The 23,329-nt window shown below is 46.4% G+C and overlaps 1 protein-coding gene across 5 annotated transcripts in view; it reads left to right on the forward strand.

Moving 5' to 3' along the window:
• NOX4 (NADPH oxidase 4) overlaps nt 1-23,329 on the forward strand; it is a 106,640-nt gene that overhangs the window by 77,376 nt on the left and 5,935 nt on the right. For all 5 annotated transcript variants that reach the window (XM_083499689.1, XM_083499687.1, XM_083499688.1 and 2 more), the window contains 4 exons: nt 16,346-16,465; nt 17,767-17,875; nt 19,043-19,111; nt 20,820-20,920. In XM_083499689.1, coding sequence (XP_083355815.1) covers nt 16,346-16,465; nt 17,767-17,875; nt 19,043-19,111; nt 20,820-20,920 — 399 coding nt within the window. The remainder of the gene's footprint in view (nt 1-16,345; nt 16,466-17,766; nt 17,876-19,042; nt 19,112-20,819; nt 20,921-23,329) is intronic.

Genomic DNA, 23,329 nt, shown 5'->3' on the forward strand with positions numbered 1-23,329 from the left:
GTCTTTCAGCGCCTCTCCTCAGCTACCGCCACACTTGTCTCGCAGAGAGAAGCTTTTTGCGCCTCTCCTGTGTTTAGAACAGAAAGGAGGGAGGGAAGGAAGGAAGGAAGGAAGGAAGGAAGGTGTCTATTACTGCCATGTTTGTGGGTTGGGTGTTCAGTGAAGGAGAGGTTGAGCCGCTGCAAGTAGGAAGTGAGCCTGGAACAGCAAAGAGTTCCTCATGCATTTTATAGAGTATATAGTGCTGATAAACATTTACTAGAATTGTGACTTCAGTCCTATGAATGCTGAAGAGGAAGTCCTATTGAACCAAGTAAGGGGACATAGAATGGTTCTGCTTGTCTGATGATGTTGTTTTTAGTATCATCATCATCTGTATGGCTTCATGTAGTTAGTATGCTTTACGATACGATACAATACGATACGATACGATAATCTGTATTGTCCTCACAGCAGCCTTTATTGCTGCTATTCAACTGTGTGAATATTTCTTTTTTTTTGCATGTTGAGTTTAAAATACACCGAGGTTGGGTTTTGTTTTTTTTAAAAAAAACCAAAATGAAGAAATGAAGAAAGCTGAAAGGGGAAGGAAGAGGGCATTTTTGCCACAGATTTGAAATGAAACAGTGTAGTGGGAAGATGTGAGGAGGTTGTTCCAGGTGGCACGAGATGAAGGGGAGAAGGTTCTCTGGAGCACAGCAGGGACAGATTGAGCGGAGGATCAAGACCATTGGAATTCGAGCATTCGATGACCAGAAGGAAGAGGGATTGGGCCAAAGAGAGAGAGAGAGACTTCATTAAAACAGACGACTGCCAAGAATGGCTTCAAAAACCAACAGGGCAACTGTTCTTAACTGGCTCCAAAGCAGAGATAGAAATAGCAGAGCTGTTGTGTTATGTACTGAGTTGAACAGGATCCAAAATGCAGCAGTCTGATTGGTCCTAGAACAATAGGATCCAAAATGCAGCAGCCTGATTGGTCCTAGAACAATGCAGCAGTATGATTGGTCCGCAGGAGTCACCCAATCCAACTCCAGGTGGAAGTGAATCCACAACCTGATTGGCCTACAGGAGAATCCCAGAATTAGCCAATCACGTGCAGCCCATTGTGTAAATAATGTATATAAAGCAGATACTTTGGGGAAACTTCCAATCCTCCTCACCACTATGAGCTGAATAAAGAGCATGAAATCCACTCTCGACTCTGAGTATATTTCATGTTGGCTCTGAGAAGGAAGCCCTCACAGCATTCTGAATTGAAATGCTTCCCTGCTTCATTCAAACACATTCCAGGACTAGGTACATCCACACCACCACCTGATCTGACTCAGGTCGACCCAGGAAACAGCCAACCCAATCCCAGCCCCAAAGCAATCTGTGTCTGTCACCACCTGATTCGGCCAGAGTCTGGATCTTACCCGAATCAGCTCAATTTGGTTCAGGCTTTGGCCAAATCCAGTGCACAGATCTGCCACATACTTTAAAAATTGAGTAATGAATGATCCCTTAGGTTGTGGCCCGGAACATTTCAGAGGGAAGTTAATATACTACCACCCTGTTCCAGATTAGGATTGTAAGGGCTGTAACTCAGTGGTGGAGCTTCTGCCTGGAGTCCAACATGTCCCAGACGTCTCCAGGTAGGGCTGGGGAAAGCTGCTGCCTGAAACCCTGGAGAGCCACTGCCAGTCAAAGTAGACAATATTGCAATAGTTGGACCAACAGTCTGATTCAGTGCACAAAATGCATATATGTTTCTGCATTTGGATATTTTGAGAAATGATACTCTTAAGGGAAAAAAATGCAACTGTATTACCAATTGAACAACATTTCCCTGCCAAATTCTTCTCTTAGTGTGGACTGTATAAACTGAGTGCTTTACCCTTTACTCTTCTGGCACATTGAATGCTGCGCCAATGAAATGCTGGGTGCCCCTTTCCCAAGACTCCTTGTGCCCGGGATGGTGCCAAGCATGCTCATGAGATTTGGGGCATGTAATTTTCTGGATTTCTGAGTACTAAAAAATGATGTGGCCTGGAAACAGAGAATTCAGCCCCTGAGCTAAAGCATCCTCAGCTGATAGAGATAGATGATAGATACAGTGGTGCCTCGCAAGACGAAATTAATTCGTTCCGCGAGTTTTTTTGTCTAGCGAATTTTTCGTCTTGCGAAGCACGGTGTCGGAAAAGTTTTGGAAAAGCTTCAAAAATCACCAAAAACCTCAAAAAAGGCTACCACACCGCGTTCTATGAGTTGCTCCTCGAAGTCAAGTCGCAACTGTATTAACGGTGTTAAGAAAAAGGAAACAAAACTTTTTCATCTTGCGAAGCAAGCCCATAGGGAAATTCGTCTTGCGAAGCAGCTCAAAAACCGCAAAACCCTTTCGTCTAGCGAGTTTTTCGTCTTGTGAGGCATTCGTCTTGCGGGGCACCACTGTAGATAGATAGATAGATAGATAGATAGATAGATAGATAGATAGATAGATAGATAGATAGATAGATATAGATGATAGATAGATTGATAGATAGATGATGGATGATAGATAGATGATGATAGATAGATAGATTGATAGATAGATTGATAGATAGATGATGGATGGCAGATAGATGACATAGATAGATAGATAGATAGATAGATAGATAGATAGATAGATAGATGATAGATAGATATAGATGATAGAGATAGATGATAGATAGATGATAGATAGATAGAGATAGATAGATAGATGATAGATAGATAGATAGATAGATAGATAGATAGATAGATAGATAGATAGATAGCCTCTCCTTGTAGACCTCCAGGGAGGTGGAAATCTCCCTAACCCCAATAATTGGTTCCATTGTCAGATGACTCCCACCATCGAAACATTTCCTCTAATGTTCAACCAAGATCTAGCCTTCTGTAAGTTGTCCATTAGATCTGGGTCTGTGGGGGACTAATCTATGTGGCTGTCCTCGAAGTTTTGGAAAAGTGTGATCATGTCCATCTGCATTCTTCTCTCCTTGCGGTGTTCAGGGAAAGAGGGAGGGCTCCGATTCCAAGCTAGAAAGGAACTTTGCTTGAAAATGCTGCTCAGTTTGCAACCTAGCCGAGCTTTGCAAGCTGGACGAGTTTGCATTTCAAGCCAGGTAATTACAAACCTCTGTGACACCTTTCAGCCAGAGCTTTAAGATGATCCAAATTTGTGACAGTCCACCTGCATGAGTAACATTTCTCCGGTGCTAATCAACCGAAGTTGAATTTTCCCAGGGGGTTTGCAAGTGTCAATCTGGTATAGTGAGTAGTTCGGTGCGCCGGAAAAAAGTAGACCTAATTTGAATTTTTAAAAAGCGTGGGGATTTTGGAATGGCATGCAAAGTAGCGTTGGCCTATGAAACAGCAAAATAAGAGAACATTAAGTTGCTCTTAGGGGCGAGGGTGGCGCTGTGGTCTAAACCACAGAGCCTAGGGCTTGCTGATCGGAAGGTCGGTGCTTCGAACCTCCACGACAGGATGAGCTCCCGTTGCTTGGTCCCTGCCAACCTAGCAGTTCAAAAGCACGTCAAAGTGCAAGTAGATAAGTAGGTGCCACTCCAGTGGGAAGGTAAATGGCATTTCTGTGTGCTGCTCCTGTTCGCCAAAAGCAGCTTAGTCATGCTTGCCACATGACCCAGAAGCTGTACGCCGGCTCCCTAGGCCAATAAAGCGAGATGAGTGCCGCAACCCCAGAGTCGTCCGCAACTGGACCTAACAGTCAGGGGTCCCTTTACCTTTAACTTTAAGTTGCTCTTGTGCCTTTAGCAGCAAATTGATGTGTATAGAAAAGGCACAGCAGTGGGTGGCAGTTGAAAAGTTGGCACTGCTAAAGCAGTCTTGTGAAGTGGTCAATGTGTGTTCATTTGCAATGCAAAAAATGAATGGGTCGAGACAGATCAAGCTTAGATGCATAGCCAGTGATCTGGAAGCATGTTGAACCATTCATAAGACACTCTCAGTGTGTTCAAATTCATTGAAAATACCAACATAGGCCAGTGTAAGGTGTGGCAGAGATCCCTTATGAATGCATTCGCCTTCCAGAAATTGCTTCGCTCATTTGCCCCACCCTCAAAAAACTTTTTTTTTTTTAAAAAAAAGAAGAAATGGCAGCTCATGTTTACTGGTGAATTTCAATGGAATGCCACCCTCCAAATCTATCCCTGTGTGTGTGTTTTTAGAAAAATCTGAGTTGTGGTGTGTGTGTGTATTTATCATATAATTAGATGCAAGGAACAGTTTCCCGCTGTTACTGCTCGAGGTCTTGTGTCTCCTGGCAGCTAATGGCGAGATCTGCTGAACGTTTTCAACTCCTTGTTCATTTCCACAGAAGCAGTGGGTACTCTCCCTCTCTTAAAACTACAAACTCTTTGAACCACCATCTCATGCTGCTTAGATTATTGAGCTGTAGCACTCTTTGAAATGATAATGGTCCTTCATTATAGCTCAGCAACAGGATTGGCTGAAACGGTGCCCTTCTCAGAGAAGAATAAGGACTGGTTGCTTTCCCTTTCCTTTCTTTTGCTTCGTTTTGTTCTGTGTTTTCCACACAGGGAGAGTCAGCCACACTTTGGTTGCTCATTAAAAGAGAAATCTTTACATATGTTATTTTGAGCCATTGGCTGCCGTTTATAATATAATTAATCTTTTGCAAGAAATTGTATGCTCATTACAGGAAATGGTTCGTTGGCATCACAGCTCATTAGCAAACAAGCTGAGGACTATATATAAATATACCCTATAGAGCAGGGGTCAGCAGCCTTTTTCAGCTGTGGGCCGATCCACCGTCCCTCAGACCATGTGATGGGCCGGACTATATTTTGGAGAGAAAAAAAAGGAACGAATTCCTATGCCGCACAAATAATCCAGAGATGCATTTTAAATAAAAGGACACATTCTACTCATGTGAAAACACCAGGCAGGCCCCACAAATAACCCAGAGATGCATTTTAAATAAAAGGACACATTCTACTTGTGTCAAAACACACTGATTCCCAGACCGCCTGCAGGCCTGATTTAGAAGGCAATTGGGCCACAACCGGCCCACAGACCTTAGGTTGCCTACCCCTGCTATAGAGAGAGAGAGTCTACAAACACACACATGCTAATATTGAAGAAATTTATGAAACCTATGAAAAACAGAGTTTGAATTAAAAATTAGGGCTGAGCTGAAAGTTGCTCTTGTTTTAATTTACTACCTGCCCTTCACCCTAAAGTCCCAGGGAAGTATTAGTATACAATACTAAATGTCAGCATCGCCCTTGAGCCAGTGTCACCAACTGGACTCATCCACTTCAGCCCCGACTGGGCTACACGAGCTGGGTAGCACTTCCAGAGACCACCTTCTGCACAGGAACAGGTCAAAGTGCTGTGGACTCACAGCTTAGAGTTGTGAGCACCGGATTCACTTCTACTATATAGACAGTCGTCGCACAGCAGAGTATAGCAGAGTACAGCAGAGCATAAACGACTCGGAGAGCAGCTCTGTAGAATATCTTCTTTATTCTATCTACAACTATAATATACAACTATATACAGAGCTAAATGAGGTCTAAACTAAAAAACTGAACTGCACTGAGTGTCTGCTGCTGCTCTTAGCAGCAACCTTATCTATACACACAATCTCTAACACTCAGTCTCTCTCTCTCCAACACACTGACTGACTGACTAAAGTTAGGCTGGAGCGGAATAAGTAAAGAGCAGAACACCGCCCCTCCTCTCTGGAAAATCACCAGACTCATCAGCAGATTCTTGGATATGGGAGGGGTGAAATCTCCTCCCTAAAAGCAGCTTAAGACAATCACAGAAATAATGTGGGTCCTGAAAACATACAATTCAAGTGTGTCCTCAGCATTCTCCAAAATAATGGAAGTGCCAGACACAACTCTGTGGGGGAGGGAGATCCACAATTTAAGGATATGTAAGTAACCCCCCGGGATGCGGGTGGTGCTGTGGGTTAAACCACAGAGCCTAGGACTTGCCGATCAGAAGGTTGGCGGTTCGAATCCCTGCGACTGGGTGAGCTCCCATTGCTCGGTCCCTGCTCCTGCCAACCTAGCAGTTCGAAAGCACATCAAAGTGCAAGTAGACAAATAGGTACCGCTCTGGCGGGAAGGTAAATGGTGTTTCCGTGCGCTGCTCTGGTTCACCAGAAGCGGCTTAGTCATGCTGGCCACATGACCTGGAAGCTGTACGCCGGCTCCCTCGGCCAATAAAGTGAGATGAGCATCGCAACCCCAGAGTTGGCCACGACTGGACCTAATGGTCAGGGGCCCCTTTACCTTTTAAGTACCCCCCAATACTCTGCCAGGGCCACTTGTTTTGCCAAGGGCAGTGGGGTTTTTTATGGATTTGATGGCATTAAGCATTCTTGTGGTGGAGATGGATGGTTCAACTACTCTGGAAACGTTTAATAAAAAAGTTCCCAGGTTTCTTTGGGGAGAAGCTGATTAAAGTGGCATGATACTGCATTAGATGTATAGTGCAGACACTTACAATGCGACATTGGTCTTTGCACCTAAGATCAATGTTTTTTTATCCTCTTCTTTTCTTTCCCCCTCTTTTCTAACTTCTTCTCTCTTTTTTTGAGCAGAGAACACAGATTGAAAACCAGATCTGACATGACTCAATATCCTTTCTCATTTCGGAGATAGCTGCCATTTTGAAAATAAAGAGCGCTTCAAATATACAGCGAGCGATCTGAAAGTGTTGACATCAGCTGTAAAAAAAAAGAGGTTTCGAAAAGGAGAGGGAGATGTTCATTTATCAGGCTGTCAGACTCTGACACTCAGCAATTCGTGTAGAGGTGCCAGTTTAGCTACGGACTACGAGAAGTCTTGCTCTACTTTTGTTAAAGCTAGATCTCTGTGACATCCTGGCTATGCACAAATGTGTGCGTCTTCTTCAAGCTACATGCTCTCATCCAAGTCTAGTGCAGTCTTTCCAACTAAATGAGGTCTAGCCTCATGGACTAGACTTGGAGAATTATGTGTTCGTTGTTTTATGTGGAACAGAGGGTAAAAGATACAACACCATTGACTACACCTGCAGAATTGCTCCCGTGCTTAGGAAGCAAACCTATGAACAGCAGCAGATGCTATGCCAGAGCCAGGACTGGGGTGGAACAGGCACTCTGAGCAACGTCTTGAGACTGAAGGGAACATAATTCATGGCCTCTCTGTGTAGTCTGTTGATGTAAATAAAAGAACTGAAAGAAGCTCTCCACATCTCTGATTTCACTCAGCAGTCAGCCTGTGAGCTGGGACAGGCGGCAGTGGGTGAAGGGTTAATTGGCACAGGTAGAGCCATCCTCCCATGCATTTGTCCGACTTCCCTTCGCAGGCCTTCTCAGCTAGTGGGCACCACTGCCTCCTGTGCCACTCAATTCCATCCATTAATTAAGTCTTGCCACTGACAAAACAAGGAGCTCCCAGAACCCCCCAGGCTTCCCATCCCTCATGCAGCTGCCCTTCTCTGTGCAAACGTGGTCTCTCTTCAGAAACTCTTGCAGAACTGCCAGTGCAGGACAGCAACACAATAGAGGCATTGCAGAAATTACAAAACGCTGGTAGCCTTTGAGTGCAGACGAGGGGCATGGTCTGGTTGGGGCATGTGGCTTATTTGGAAAACCTGCTTAGGGCTGTTTTCTAGCCCGGTAGGGCAAGCTGATGTAGTGTCCCCAGGATATCACTGCAGTCTTGTGCCCCCTGAACATTGGCGCTGTTGCCTGGGGCTTTTGGGAGTTCTAGTCCAGCCACATCTGAAGGGCGCAATCTCAGCTGCCCTGGCTTTACAGCATCTTCTTGTGGGTGAGAATCCTCCAAGCCGTCCATTTCATGAACATTTCTCAGTGAGGTACGTTGTTGGCGACATGTTTTTCATGCTGTGTTTTCTCGTGTGTTTTTTTTTCATAATACTGCGGAGCTGGCACAAGATGAGAAGCTGCAAGCGCCTCTCCGAGGAGCATTCAAATGAAATACTTTTAGGCCTCTCCTTCAGGCTTCCCCTCTCCCTGATGCTCCTCATTTGGCATTCTCATGACATTTCTTGATCTCCACGCTCAGCTTTCCTCTGGGAAGCTTTTCTGTTTGAATTGCGCCATGAGCTGCTGGAATATTGACCACCTCCATGCTCAGTTGCATCGGCTTCTTGGCCTCAAAGGAATCTTGGTGTGGGTTGTTTAAAAATGGATCAGGGCACGCTGCAACTTTTAGAGACCAAGCTCTTCTAGATTGAAGCTTTGAAATGGTGGTTCTCTCAGACAGGGGTTGGGGAAAGACGGAAGGATGAAGTGGCAGTTGGATCATAGAGTCTTAGACTTGCAGAGGGTCATCTTGTCCAATCCCCTGCATTGCAGGAATCTCAACTAAAGCATCCATGACAGATGGCCATCCAACATCTGCTTTAAAATCTCCAGGGATGGAGAGTCCACAACCTCTCAAGGAAGTCTGTTCCACTGTCGAACAGCTCTTGCTGTCAGAAAGTTCTTCCTGATGTTCAGCCAGAATCTCCTTTCTTGTAGCCCAAAGCCATTGGTTTGGGGTCCTACCCTCGAGAGTAGGAGGAAACAAGCTTCCTCCATCTTCCATGTGACAGCCCTTGAGATGTTTGAAGATGGCTATCATATCAGTCTCCTCTTTACAGGCTAAATGTCCACAGCTCCTTCAACCTGTCTTCATAAGACTTGGTTTCCAGACCCTTGATCATCTTGGTTGCCCTCCTCCGCACACGTTCCAGCTTGTCAACATCCTTCTTAAATTGTGGTGCCCAAAATTGGACACACTATGCCTGGTGGCACTGTGGGTTAAACCACAGAGCCTAGGACTTGCCGATCAGAAGGTCGGCGGTTCGAATCCCCGCGACGGGGTAAGCTCCCGTTGCTTGGTCCCTGCTCCTGCCAAACTAGCAGTTTGAAAGTACGTCAAAGTGCAAGTAGATAAATAGGTACCGCTCCAGAGGGAAGGTAAACGGCATTTCCGTGCACTACTCTGGTTCGCCAGAAGTGGCTTGGTCATGCTGGCTACATGACCCGGAAGCTGTACGCTGGCTCCCTCGGCCAATAAAGTGAGATGAGCGCCGCAACCCCAGAGTCGGCCACGACTGGACCTAATGGTCAGGGGTCCCTTTACCTTTATGCCTGGTGTGGTCTGGCCAAGGCAGAATAGAATGGGACTATTATTTTCCTTGTTCTGGACATTATAGTTTTGTTGATGCAGCCTAGAATAGCATTAGCTTTTTTTGCTGCTGCGTCATACTATTGACTCATGTTCAGATTGTGGTCTACTAAGACCCCTATTTATTAAAATAGCTCTAGCTCAGTTCTGTCAACTCTGACTTGACTGGCAGTAACTTTCCAGGGTTTCAGGCAGGGGTCTGTCTCAGCCCTCTCCAGAGAAGCCAAGGGTTGAATGTGGGACATTTTGCTTGCCCTACCACTGAGTGACAGGGGGCCTTCTGGAGGAAAAGCAGTGAAGGATGCAAACAAGGAAGGATGCAATGTGTGTAATATGAATTTGCACAGCCCTTTGTTACCCTCCTGCTTCTCCCGTTCACTCCAGAGCTCAAGCATTGATGGCATCTTCCAGCAACCTAGTTGTTCTGTCCCCAAAGCAAAAATCAGGTGCGCTGCAGAATAGCTGGACAGCTAGCAGCTGGGGAATGTGGCTAGCAGCCACAGAACAGCAGTAGCAGCCAATGAAATTAGGTGCCAAAGCTATTGCAAGTGGTGTCTAACCAGCTAGCTGGAGCTGCTTTGTGCTGAGACCAAAAAGCGCAGAAGCTGTCAGGATGAAAGGGATGGGGTTTTGTTCTGTTCTGTTCTGTTTTTGCATTGTGGGTATCAGTAGAGTGAGGTGTCAGGCTATAGGCCTGTTGGTAGCAATACAGAATTGAGTGGATTTCCTCCCAATATTTTTATTTTGGGCTGCTACTTTAAAAAAAGAAGAAAATTGAAGTATGCCGTATAGCACAGAGTACAACCTTCCTTCCTTCCCTCTCTTCTTCTCTTTCTTCTTTCTTATTCTCTCTCTTTATCTTTCTTTTGCATTTTCCTTCCTTCCTTCCCTTCCTTCCTTCCTTCCTTCCTTCCTTCCTTCCTTTCTTTCTTTCTTTCTTTCTTTCTTTCTTTCTTTCTTTCTTTCTTCTTTTCTCTTTCCTTCCTTCCTTCTCTCTCTTCTCTCTCTCCTTCTTCTTCTTCTTCTCCTTCCTTCCTTCCTTCCTTCCTTCCTTCCTTCCTCTTCTCCTTCCTTCCTTCCTTCCTTCCTTCCTTCCTTCCTTCCTTCCTTCCTTCCTTCTTTTCTCTTTCCTTCTTTCCTTCTTTCCTTCTTTCCTTCTCTCTCTTCTCTCTCTTCTTCTCTTTCTTTCTTCCTTCCTTCCTTCCTTCCTTCCTTCCTTCCTTCCTTCCTTCCTTAGTGCCATTTAAGGACATCACATCATTTACAGAGTACCTTGAGCCAAAATGTATGCACAAAGACCTCAGCTAAATGATAGACCATCTGCTCTGCAAACAGAAGGTCCGTAAATCAATCCCTGGCATCACTATGTAGGGCTGGAAGAAACTCTGAAGAGTCCCTGTCAGCCTGTGTAAACAGTACTCACCTTGATAGACCAATGACCTGAGCTTCCTATGTGTCTGCTCCATGAAGCTGAGGACCATTTTCTAATGTTATGGGGGAGAGTGGGGAGAGGGCTTCCATGGGCTCCTTTGCTTTTCCTCCTCTCTCATTACACTCCAACCTGTGGACATCCAATGAAGCTAAATGTTGGAGGATTCAGAACATATCAAAGGAAGTCCTTAAACTATGGAACTCATGCCCACAGGAGGTAGTGATGGCCACCCAACTAGATGGCTTCAAAAGAAAATTAGGTAAATTCATGGACGACAGAGCTAGGTACTAGACTGTGCTCTGCCACCATAGTTGGAGGCAACAATGCTACTGAATTTCGGTTTTTGGGAGCCACAGTAGGGGAGAGCTCTGTTGCACTCGAATACTGCTTGCAGGTTTCCCACAGGAGGAAGGAGGATTTTGGATTTGATACCCTGCTTTATCACTACCCAAAGAAGTCTCAAAGCGCCTAACATTCTCCTTTCCCTTGCTCCCCCACAACAAACACTCTGTGAGATGAGTGAGGCTGAGAGGCTTCAGAGAAGTGTGACTGGCCCAAGGTCACCCAGCAGCTGCATGTGGAGGAGCGGGGAAGCGAACCCGGTTCACCAGATTACGAGTCTACCGCTCTTAACCACTACACCACACTGGCTCACACAGGCATCTGGTTGGCCACTGTGTGAAAAGGATGCTGGACCAGATGGGTTGTTGACCTGTTCTGGCAGCCTCTCCTTACGTTCTCAGGTTCAGACTCTGTCGTTGCAGATACACACTCTTGCTGTAACCTCCAGAATCTGCTGTTAAAGTAGTCCTCACAATTTGTGATCTCCTGCTCTGGAGGGGTAGGACTCAAACCAATGGCTTCAAGGTACAGGAAAGGAGATTCTGATGAAACATCAGGAAGAACGTTCTGACATTAAGAGATGTTCAACAGTGGAACAGGTTGTGGACTCTTCTTCCTTGGAGGTTTTGAAGCAGAGGTTGGATGGTTATCTGTCATGGATGCCTTAGCTGCAATTCCTGCATTGGTGTGATGGCCTGGGAATCGGATTCAGAGGCTGAACCTGAGGAATCCCAGCCTGCACAGGAGTCCCCGCCTCCAGGACTGGCTGAGCCAGGGCTGGGGCTTGAACCTGAAGGGCCCTCACCTGTGCCAGATCCTCAGGAGCAGACACCAGCTGAATCTGCTCTGGAGGTGATCAAGGACCCATTGCCTGCAGGTGCTTCACTCTCAGACCCGTCAGGGGAAGGTGAGGTTGCCTCTGGGTCCAGTAACCCTCCAGTCTCTCCTGAGCTGCAGAGGCTCAGGGCAGAGAGGCGGAGGGAACTATGTTCTCGCAGGAGGAGTGCTCGCCTCCAGGCCAGGAGAGGCGAGTCACCTGCAGACCGGGGCCGCCCTATGCCTCAGGGCAGATAAAAGCCAGCCAGCCCAGTCCCAGGTTGCGGGAGCAACATTATTGGTAACCTGTTCCTGCCGGCACCCTGTACTGCTCTTCTGCCAGAGTTACTGACCTCATCCGACTCCCTGCCTTGGACCCAGCTTCAGCCTTGACGGACAGCCCCCATACCACACCCTTGACCTCAGACTGGACTCGGACCATGCTGCATGGTAACCCCCCGGGACCAGCACAATTGCAGGGGCTTGAACTAGATGGCCCTTGGGTTTCCTTCCAACTCGACAGTTCTATGATTCTAAGCATGGCCTGTTGCCCATTCATTATGGCCAGCCAGGACATCCACGTTCTCAGTAACCACCACCACCTTCATCTGTCCTCCTTGCCAGGCAGCAAAAGCTGGAAGATCTTCCAAGCCCTTCATGAAATGGCTAGTGGGCTTCAAGTTGTCATGCCTGTCTTAGCTTGGCCTCTTACGGACAGCGCTCTGCAACCCTGACCACTTAGCGGTGGCCTTTTCCAGCTCCTCTCCTTCTCTGCCTTCAACAGGGTGGCTTGAACTCTACACTAATTGCCGCCCTGAGTCTTTTGCTCAGTGACGAGCTAAAACAAGCAGTCTACTCAGGCGCAGTCTTCTGCCTCCAGGCACACAGCGAGGCCCAGTTTGTGGCGCAATAGCAGCCGACCTGAAGCTTAGGTCACCAGCTACAATATCTCCAAGTAAAAAAGGAGAAGAAAAAGTCTGCCTGGCTTTCTGTGGAGCTGGAGGAGGGAATCATCCTTCACCCGAGCAGTAATCATTGCAAGCTGGCCTCTGGGCTGACCTTGGCTTGTTAGAAAATGAAATGTACGGGACAAAGCTTCCTTGGGCTAATGGAGCCTTGAACTTTGGGTTGTGGATCTCAGAAGCAACGGAAGCAGCGCTGATGTTTGGCTAATGCCAAACATCTCCCAATTTATTTTGGAGGAAGGCGGTTGAATAGTGCAGCAAATACTGGGAACAGAAGTTAGGGAAGGGTTTAAAATGGTACATACCACTTTAAACAGCTGTGGCCTCCTTCCAAAGAACTCTGGGAACTGTAGTTTGCTAAGAGTGCTGACAGCTCATGGCTGACCTCTGTTCCCTACACAAATCTACAGCTCCCAGAGTTCCCTTTGAAGAGGGAGGGCAATAGAGATTTCCTCACAACTCTGGGAATCCTTAAGAAACAACTGAACCCAAGATTCTTTGGGAGAAGGCGTGGCTGTTTAAAGCAGGGGTCAGCAGACTTTTTCAGCAGGGGGCCAGTCTACTGTCCCTCAGACCTTGGGGGGGGGGGGACTATATTTTGAAGGAAAAAAATATGAACAAATTCCTATGCCCCACAAATAACTCAAAGATGCATTTTAAATAAAAGGACGCATTCTACTCATGTAAAAACACCAGGCAGGCCCCACAAATAACCCAGAGATGCATTTTATTAAAAAGGGCACATTCTACTCATGTGAAAACACGCTGATTCCCGGACCATCTGCGGGCCGGATTGAGAAGGCGATTGGGCCAGATCCGACCACAAGCCATAGTTTGCCTACCCATGGTTTAAAGTAATATATTGCAATATATCATGAATCATGACATGTGTTAGGGCTGAACGATATATTGTCCAAAAATGGTTTGAAGCCCTTATTGTGATATCAGTTTCATATTTTTTTGACCTGGCATATATGGCGAATCATTATATGTGTGTGTGTGTGCGCGCGCAAAAATCATAATGAACAACCATGAAGCCAGCCAATGTCTCAACATAGCTCCATTCTTATTTTAGATATTGTGATATATCGGTGTATCACGAAGTATAGCTGTTGATATATCACACAATGTTGAAAACCAGCCCTTTTCACCAACACCTAGGGGGCCACAGGCTCTTCAGCCCTGCTATCAATGCAGTGGTGTTACACATTTATTTATCTCTACAGGAAACAAACAAAAAGAGAGAAATCCCTAAAGAGCTGTAGTGGGTATGAGTTACTCGTGCGTAAACTGGTGCCTCTCTGGGCTAATTTGCCTTTCTGACTGCACAGCCCTTGCTCATCGTGGCTGCCTCAATCGCTGGCAGAATCCGTCAGTGGGCGTTTCTTGAACCTCTTCCAACATAAAAGTTGTTTGACACCCAGTCTCCTCCTCCTCTCACTACGCGGGAGCCTTCTGCGCAGGGAGGGCGTGGGCAGCGGAGGACCTGGGCTCTCCTCACTGATGTCCAGTGAAGAGTCCTGGAGCCCCCTCTCCGATTCCCCCATCTGCTCCCCTTTCTCCCTGGTGTTGCACTGATTTGCTTCCCCCTCTGCTGAGCTGTTATTATTATTATTATTGCTCCTTCTGTGGCCGTGTGTTCACCTTTGGTCCCCACCCTGCACTCAGCTCTCACCTGTGGCTCCTTTGCACCTGTTGCCTTCTGCACTGCCCCTCCTGAAAAGCCCTGTTTTGTTTTGTTTTAAAAAACCCTAACTCATAGTTTTGAAATTCTAGAGACAACCCCGTTGTTAGGGGACGTATCTAGGGGGGAAATTCTAGTAACTCTTGCAGCAGGTGGGAGAGAGGAAGGCTTTAGTGCAATGAGGCTTACATACAGCAGGGTGTTGAGGATCGACGCAAACGGAGTCACCCCGATGCCTCCAGCCACACAGAGGCTAACCTCGTAATGGAAGCACTCCTCAAAAGGACTTCCAAAGGGACCGTCCACATACAGCCTGCAGAAGGATGAGAAAAACACGGTTTTGAAAATTAACACCATCATCATCCTGTTCAAAAGATATCATAATATGTCTTAGGCAAACATGCCTGGCACCAATACTGTCAGTTTTTAGGTGCCAGGCGAAGGCATTTGTGTTTGCCCAGGTTTGGGGTTTTTAGAATGCATTTCACTATGATTGGTGATCCATATTTGGTGGTCCACTTTTGTGGGGTGGGATAGGATTCCCCCATTTAATTCCTGCTTTGGTTGGATGAGCTCCTTTAGCTATTTCTATGTTTATTCTGTGTACGTGGTTTTATAAAAGGCTGGAGAGCCGGTTGATATTTTACAACTTTGAGACTTTTTGGGGGAGGAGAAAGCAATGAATCAACATAATAAACAGCAACAACAAGGGTACATTCCAATTATGATGTGGTTTAAATGAAATCTTTTCTAACACCTTGTGTCCAGAGCGGTTTGACAGTCAATCCCTCTCCCCAGGGAACTCTGGGAATTGTAGTTCTGGGAGGGGAATAGGAAGCTTCTCATTGCTCTCAGCACCCTTAAGAAACCAGACCTCCCAGAATTCTTTAGGGGGAAGCCATGACTGTTTATAAAGTGGCATGATATTTTTTTTAATGCACAGTGAGACCAGAGCCTCTTCTGTTCTGTCACATGCTTTGGGGCCCTTTAAGACCAGCTGAAACCCTACTTGCCTGGCTACTGTCTCTCCAGAATGGTACATAACATTGGAAGGTATATGGAAATCTTGGGTGTGAGCTAAGGAATTCTCTGCTCCATCTCCAACATTGTAACAGATGATGCTTTCAGGATGGGAAAGGTCTGCTATGAAGGTAGAAGGTGGGTAGTTATTTTTTGACACCCAGTAGGTTCCGTAGGCTTCCTGCATCACTTCCACCAAAGCATGATTGTCTCATTATTCCTATTTTACTTCTGCTGGCTCCAGCTTTACTACAAACTAATGGAGTGTACAAATTGTTTCCTTTGAACGTCTTCTTTCAAGGCAAAGGAGAGCCTGCAGAACTTTCTACTCATTGGTAGGTTTTCCTTCTTTTATAGATCTCAGCGACTTTAAGGTACGATGTCTAACTTATAGCGAAGAGACCTGCATAAAACCCACTTGAATCAATTTGCTTCAGACTTTATTTTCATATGCATGGGTGAATTATATTTTACTGCTCTTTTAAAAAAAGATGTTTATTTCTTTTCTCCAGGGAAGAAGCAGTCTCAGAGGCAAAGGCAGCAAATTCCTCATCCGGGGTGAAAAAACGCACCCTTTTCGCCCAAGGAGTTTATAATCTCCTTTTATTTCTTTTGGACAGAATTGGGTCTGTTTGTAAGATGTTCTGCTTGCTTTTTAATTTGCAAGAGGAAAATAAGGTCTTCAGAAATCAGTCGTCAGGACTAAAAAGAAAAGCAAAAAGCTGTTGTCAGGGAACTGACATCAGAGTGAGAGGCGAAGGGGAGGCTCCCAGATGATGCTGGCGAAGGACCCAGCAGCAGGGGGAGAAACAGGCATGTTTGCCTAAGACATATTATGATATCTTTTGAACAGGATGATGATGGTGTTAATTTTCAAAACCGTGTTTTTCTCATCCTTCTGCAGGCTGTATGTGGACGGTCCCTTTGGAAGTCCTTTTGAGGAGTGCTTCCATTACGAGGTTAGCCTCTGTGTGGCTGGAGGCATCGGGGTGACTCCGTTTGCGTCGATCCTCAACACCCTGCTGTATGTAAGCCTCATTGCACTAAAGCCTTCCTCTCTCCCACCTGCTGCAAGAGTTACTAGAATTTCCCCCCTAGATACGTCCCCTAACAACGGGGTTGTCTCTAGAATTTCAAAACTATGAGTTAGGGTTTTTTAAAACAAAACAAAACAGGGCTTTTCAGGAGGGGCAGTGCAGAAGGCAACAGGTGCAAAGGAGCCACAGGTGAGAGCTGAGTGCAGGGTGGGGACCAAAGGTGAACACACGGCCACAGAAGGAGCAATAATAATAATAATAATAATAATAATAATAATAATAATAATAATAATAATAATAATAATTTATTTAAACCCTGCCCATCTGGCTGGGTTTCCCCAGCCACTCTGGCCGGCTCCCAACAGAATATTAAAAATGCGATAAAGCAACAAACATTAATAATAATAATAATAATAATAATAATAATAATAATAATAATAATAATAATACATTTATACCCTGGGTGGCTTCCAACAGAATATTAACATACCTATTAAACAATAACTATTAAAATACCTATTAAACATTAAAACTTCCCTAAATAGGGCTGCCTTCAGATGTCTTCTAAAAGTCAGGTAGTTTATTTCCCTGACATCTGGTGGGAGGGCGTTCCACAGGGCAGGCGCCACCACCAAGAAGGCCCTCCGCCTGGTTCCCTGTAACCTCACTTTTCGCAGCACGACATTTCCCTCAGCAGAGGTACTCCTTCTCCCCTAAGTCAAATCAAAGCCTGTAAACTCTCCCCTCCTGTGGTTTCTGGCATGTGGTATTCAGAAACATTGCTGTGAAGGGCAGAGAACAGCCATCAACAGTCCTCTCCCTCCATCAGTTTGTCCTCTTTTAAAGCCATCCAAGTTGATGGCCAATCGGCACCTCCCGAGTTTGAAGAGAGTGTGAAAGAGAGGGGGATGGAGGGAAGGGAAGAGAGGAGGAGAACATGGGGTGGTCATGCACAACTGTTGTTGCATCTGCTTTGGTTCTGCCACTCTCAAGACCCCAACTGCCTTGCGGTTTCTGGTCTGCCGTTCCTTGGCAGCGAACCTCATCATCAGTGGCTGCTTCCCATAACATTGCAAGAGATAGCCTCTGTCTCCTGCATGCACAGGTGAGTCAGGAAAGGAAGTCCCATTCGAGATGCAGAGCTGTCCATATTAGTTCTGCCCATCCTCTGGTTGAACTGCAGCAACTCAAACTGTGTGCCATAAACACAATGCCTCTCAAAGCTGGTGCAGCTTTCTGAAATAGCAATTTCTTCCTTCTTCCCTGAAACGTGGCCTTTGCATAAAAGTGACGGCTGGGAACACTACAAGCTCAGAAGGCTGTACTTCGTATGGGTGTGCAGGGACATTGCGTCGTTCCGCTGGTTTGCTGATCTGCTTTGCGAGCTGCATAACAAGGTAAGACGAATAAAAAATATTTCCCTGGACTTGGTTTTGAAGGAAACCTCAACCCTTTCTTTGAAAGAACGCTTGTTCTTGGGGTAGCCTGCTGAGTGTTGGGTATTGAATTTAGGTGACACTTGGCAATTAAGCATGTATTTTGAAAAGCTATGCAGACACTGGTGGTTTGCAGTGTGTGTGTACACAGCAACATGCATAACATGCTTAGTTCCTGTGTACACATACAAACATGCACAGGGTGTGTGTTCATGCATGTGTGTATGCACACATACACACTTGGACAAAAAATTCAGTGGTACCTTGGTTTTCGAACGAAATCCATTCTGGAAGACCGTTCAACTTCCGAAACGTTTGAAAACTGAGGCGCAGAGGGCTGGCTGCAAATACAACAGAGAAAATTGGGGGGGGGGAGAGACTCTGTGTAAGCCGTTCAACTTCTGAGGCGCATTCGAAAATGGAAGCATTTACTTCCGGGTTTTCAGCGTTCGGCTTTCAAAATGTTTGGCTTCTGAGACATTCAAAAACCGAGCTACCACTGTACTGTCATTATCCTTATCATCATATTCATCATTATCATTTATGAGATTTCAACAAATCTTTGAATTTAAACTTAAACTGGGACGCGGGTGGCGCTGTGGGTTAAACCACTGAGCCTAGGACTTGCCGATCAGAAGGTCGGCGATTCGAATCCCCGCAACGGGGTGAGCTCATGTTGTTTGGTCCCAGCTCCTGCCAACCTAGCAGTTTGAAAGCACATCAAAGTGCAAGTAGATAAATAGGTACCGCTCCGGCGGGAAGGTAAATGGCATTTCTGTGCACTGCTCTGGTTCGTCAGAAGCAGCTTAGTCATGCTGGCCACATGACCCGGAAGCTGTACACCGGCTCCCTCGGCCAATAAAGCGAGATGAGCGCCGCAACCCCAGAGTCATCCGTGACTGAACCTAATGGTCAGGGGTCCCTTTACCTTTAATGTCCAAGGGCGTTTTGGCCCAGCTTCACTGAATACCACCCAACATGTGGCACAGAGACATGATGGGTTAAATATTTGTCTCTGTCAGGGGATTTGGCAAGAGAATCTTTGTTTCTGCTTAAGAGGAAATGCGCAAGTTCACTTAATGTCTCCCCTCCGCACAAACACTTTACTCCTTTTTCTTCCTGTTTCAGCTCTGGCAAGAAAATCGACCAGACTTTGTAAACATTCAACTGTACCTCAGTCGAACAGATGGGATGCAGGTATGCCCAGCTGCAGAGGGGCCTTGGGGAGACAACTGGAAACTAATCTGGTCATAAGAGAGACTCTTGCCACAGGGCTAGAACACTGTGGATAATCTGTTGCTACTGGGGAGGCGAGAGTTTCCAGCCCAACCCATCACTAACACCACATTTCGCTCTGTCCAAAAATGAATGGTCTGCTAATGGAAATCCTTCAACTGTTACTCATAAGGCTTGGTTTCCAGACCCTTGATCATCTTGGTCGCCCTCCTCTGCACACCTTCCAGCTTGTCGATATCCTCCTTAAATTGTGGTGCCAAGAACTGGACACAGTATTCCAACTGTCGTCTGACCAAGGCAGAATAGAGTGGTACTTTTAATTGCGTGTCGAGGTCCCCAAGCCACCCCCCAAATAACTCACAATGCACACTTAATTTTTGTTTAAGGTTTTTGGCATAATTTTGGCCACAACTTTATTTAAATACAAAACCGTGAGTGGTTGTTTAGGCATCGGTTAAGACTATCTGTCCCCCCGCCTGGGGACAGAACTGACTTCCGGGCACCACCGAAAGACAGTGCGGGGGAAAGCAAGTCGGGGAGAAATGGAGCTGAGTCACAGACCCTCACCTCTCACCCGCCTGCTCCCCGAAGGCTTGCCGGCCCTAGTCCCATTCCAGGGATTGGACAAAAAGATGGCAAGCCCCAGGATTCCTTTAACGGAATTCCCTTTCTGCAGCAACCATGGAGGGGCAGGCCCAGCCTATCCTAACCCCTCCTCCACCAATTTATAACCAATGCCTAACCGCAACCTTACAAGTTGTGACGATTTGCTACGCAGTAGGCAAAACCAAATGGCCCAGCCAATCTGCCAGATGGACAAAATTCCTACCAGGCCCCTGCTCCAAGGCGGACGACCCCATGACAGGCATAGCAAGGTCAATGCAACAACCCCTTGCTCAAGGGCGGGTGGGCGGGTGATCCGTTGCACACAGCAAAGAGAAAGCTCCAGGCTGTGTGCAGAGTATTTAAACATTTTACCCCTCCCACCAAAATTGCAACATAACTTTTACCCCAGCAACCCAGTGAACCAATCACTGCCACAGGCCATCTTTAGAGACCCTACCTGGTAACAGAGGGGTGGCTCAGCAGACCCCACCGCAACACGTGCTCTCCATGAAGGAGAACACGCTTTCCCTTGATCTGGACACTAGAGCTCTGTTGATGCAGCCTAGAATAGCATTAGCTATGTTTGCTGCTGCATCACACTGTTGACTCATGTTAAGCCTGTGGTCCACTAAGACCCCTAGATCCTTTTCACGTGCACTTCTGGCAAGCCAGGTGTCCCCCATCTTATAACTGTGCAACTGGTTCTTCCTGCCTGAGTGTCAAACCTTATATTTGTCCCTATTGAAATTCATAAAAGTGTCAGATTCTTATTCCATTATGGGGCCAGAGGCTGTTAGTTAGAGGGTGGGTCCCAGGGCAGGTTTCTGCAGTAGGCCCTGCCAGGGCACAGGGGCGCTGGTACCCTGTAGACTTCCCATAGCAATCCTTTCGCATGCACAGATGCACACTTGCAAATCCAGCCATGCCAGAGCAGGCGCTTGCAATGGATCGAGCAGCCTACCAGGCCGCTCTTATATGCACAAGGCTGACGTGCAAAGTGGCCGGTGATTGATCTGCAGCCGTCATGCGAGGCGCACCAAAGGGGATGTCTTGTTTCTTGCAGAAAATAATTGGCGAGAAATACCAAGTGCTGAACCGCCGGCTTTTGATTGGTCGGCCTCGCTGGAAACTCCTGTTTAATGAAATCGCCAAGTGCAACCGACAGTAAGTGAGATTCCTAACCCGGCTTCCGCAGTATCTCGGAGAAAGGGAATTGGGCAAGTTTAATAAACTGTATTTGTATGGAAATGACTTAATGCGCCCAAGCGCCTGATGGTTTGGCGTTATCAAATCTGTCGCATCTGAGAAATGGGGCTTTAACAAAAGGACTGTCAGTTTCCACAATCGGAACAGTTCGTCTTCCGGAGAACTGCTGGGGACGGTGGGAGCTTTATACATTTTCATAACATGCACAGAGATTTGGTGTCTTGCTCCATTCTTCCATATTGAAATGCCTTGTCTGGCAATACGGGTTGGTTCTGCGCTGCCAGATGGTTTGTCCCAAATCATTTTAGGGTGCATTGCACAGGGAATATCCCCTGCACAAGCCTCCCATTGATTTCAGTAGGGCTTGCACCGGAGGACTGCTAAGCGATCTGGCCATATTTTCCCTGGCCAACAGTGCTGTCCTCTATTTTAACAGCTCAGGACTGCAACACCTCAAGGACTGCCTCTCCCCACATAAAAGGTCAAAGGTAAAGGACCCCTGGATGGTTACGTCCAGTCAAAGGTGACTATGGCGTTGCGGCACTCATCTCGCTTTCAGGCCGAGGGAGCCGGCATTTGTCCACAGACAGCTTTCCGGGTCTTGTGGCCAGCATGACTAAACCGCTACTGGCACACGAAGGACCGTGATGAGTGCAGAGCACACAATGCATTTACCTTCCCACCGCAGCGGTACCTATTTATCTACTTGCGCTGGCGTGCTTTCAAACTGCTAGGTTGGCAGGAGCTGGGACAGAGAAACAGGAGCTCACCCCGTCGCAGGGATTTGAACCACCGACCTTCTGATCAGCAAGCTCAAGAGTCTCAGTGGTTTAGACCACAGAGCCACCCACATCCCTTCTCCCCATATAAACCATTCATAATCTGAGGCCCTTCTTTGTATGCCACCTCCATGAGAGGTCCGGAGGGTGGCAACACAAGAACGGGCCTTCTCTGTGGTGGCTCCCTGTTGTGGAATGCTCTCCCCAGGTGAAGATCATCTGGCACCTTCCTTATATATTTTTAGGCACCAGGCAAAGAGATTCCTCTTCAACCAGGTCTTTGGCTGGTTAATATTCTACAGCCTTTTAAATGTGTCTGTGTGAAGGGGGGATATTGTTTTGCTGTTTTGTTTTATAATTATTTACTTGTTTTTATCCTGTACTTTATTCTGTGAAGTGCCCTGAGATCTTAATGATGAAGGGTGGAATAATAATAATAATAATAATAATAATAATAATAATAATAATATACCGAAGAAAGAAAGAAAAAGTGCTATTTTTCTTTTCAAGAAATACTTTTGCCTTAATGAAAATTCTGAAGATAGCCGCTGCTTCTAAACTGAGTTTTTACTGTAGAAAAACCATTTTGATCACTCACTTTTACAGCGTATCTGCATGGTGCTGTGGTCAAAATGCCCTCCCTCCCGTCTTCTTACTGTTCAGCTTCCCTTCCTGCCCCTAAAACTTAGGAAATCCAACTTGTTTCAACACAATGGAACAGCGGCACAATTCTCGAAGGGCAAATGTTCCCTTGCACAGCTGTTCAGTAGGTTGTTTGGCCCTTTGTGACCTGTATAGCTTGTACTAGCACTTTCTCTGCAGCCCATCTCTGCTCTCTAGGAATCAACTGCTTTAACACTTTCCTTTCCAAATAACACGATCCCTGTCTTTCCCTCTCCTCCTTCCGAGTTGGGCAGGTGGGCAGTAAGGATTGAGATTGTAGCAAGGGACGGGTGCCATATTGAAAGCCTTGCACCCCACCCCACGGTCTCAATGGAAATCATCCACCTTCAACATTTAGGGCTGTAGAAAAAGGGGCTGCTTACCTGTATGCAACAGAGTAGCATCCTGTGGACTAGAGCTCCCATGTGACCTCACCAACGGCCATGCTGGCTGGGGCTGATGGGACTTTTTTTTAGTCCAGAATGTATGGCCTTTAAAGCCCTAAACGGCCTTGGTCCTGTATACCTGAAGGAGCGTCTCCACCCCCATCGTTCAGCCCGGACACTGAGATCCAGCACCGAGGGTCTTCTGGCGGCTCCCTCATTGCGAGAAGTGAGGGAACCAGACATAGGGCCTTCTCGGTAGTGGCACCCGCCCTGTGGAACACCCTCCCTTCAGATGTGAAAGAAATAAGCAGCTATCCTATCTTTAAAAGACATCTGAAGGCAGCCCTGTTTAGGGAAGTTTTTAATATTTAATGCTGTATTGTTTTTAACACTCGATTGCGAGCCATCAAGAGTGGCTGGGGAAACTTAGCCAGATGAGTGGGGTATAAATGGTAAATTATTATTATTATTATTATTATTATTATTATTATTATTATTATTATTATTGAGGGCATCATGGCTGCCTCTGATGTTATTGG

The sequence above is a fragment of the Podarcis liolepis genome, assembly GCF_965112155.1.
Source record: "Podarcis liolepis genome assembly, chromosome: 4".
Taxonomy (NCBI): Eukaryota; Metazoa; Chordata; class Lepidosauria; order Squamata; family Lacertidae; genus Podarcis; species Podarcis liolepis.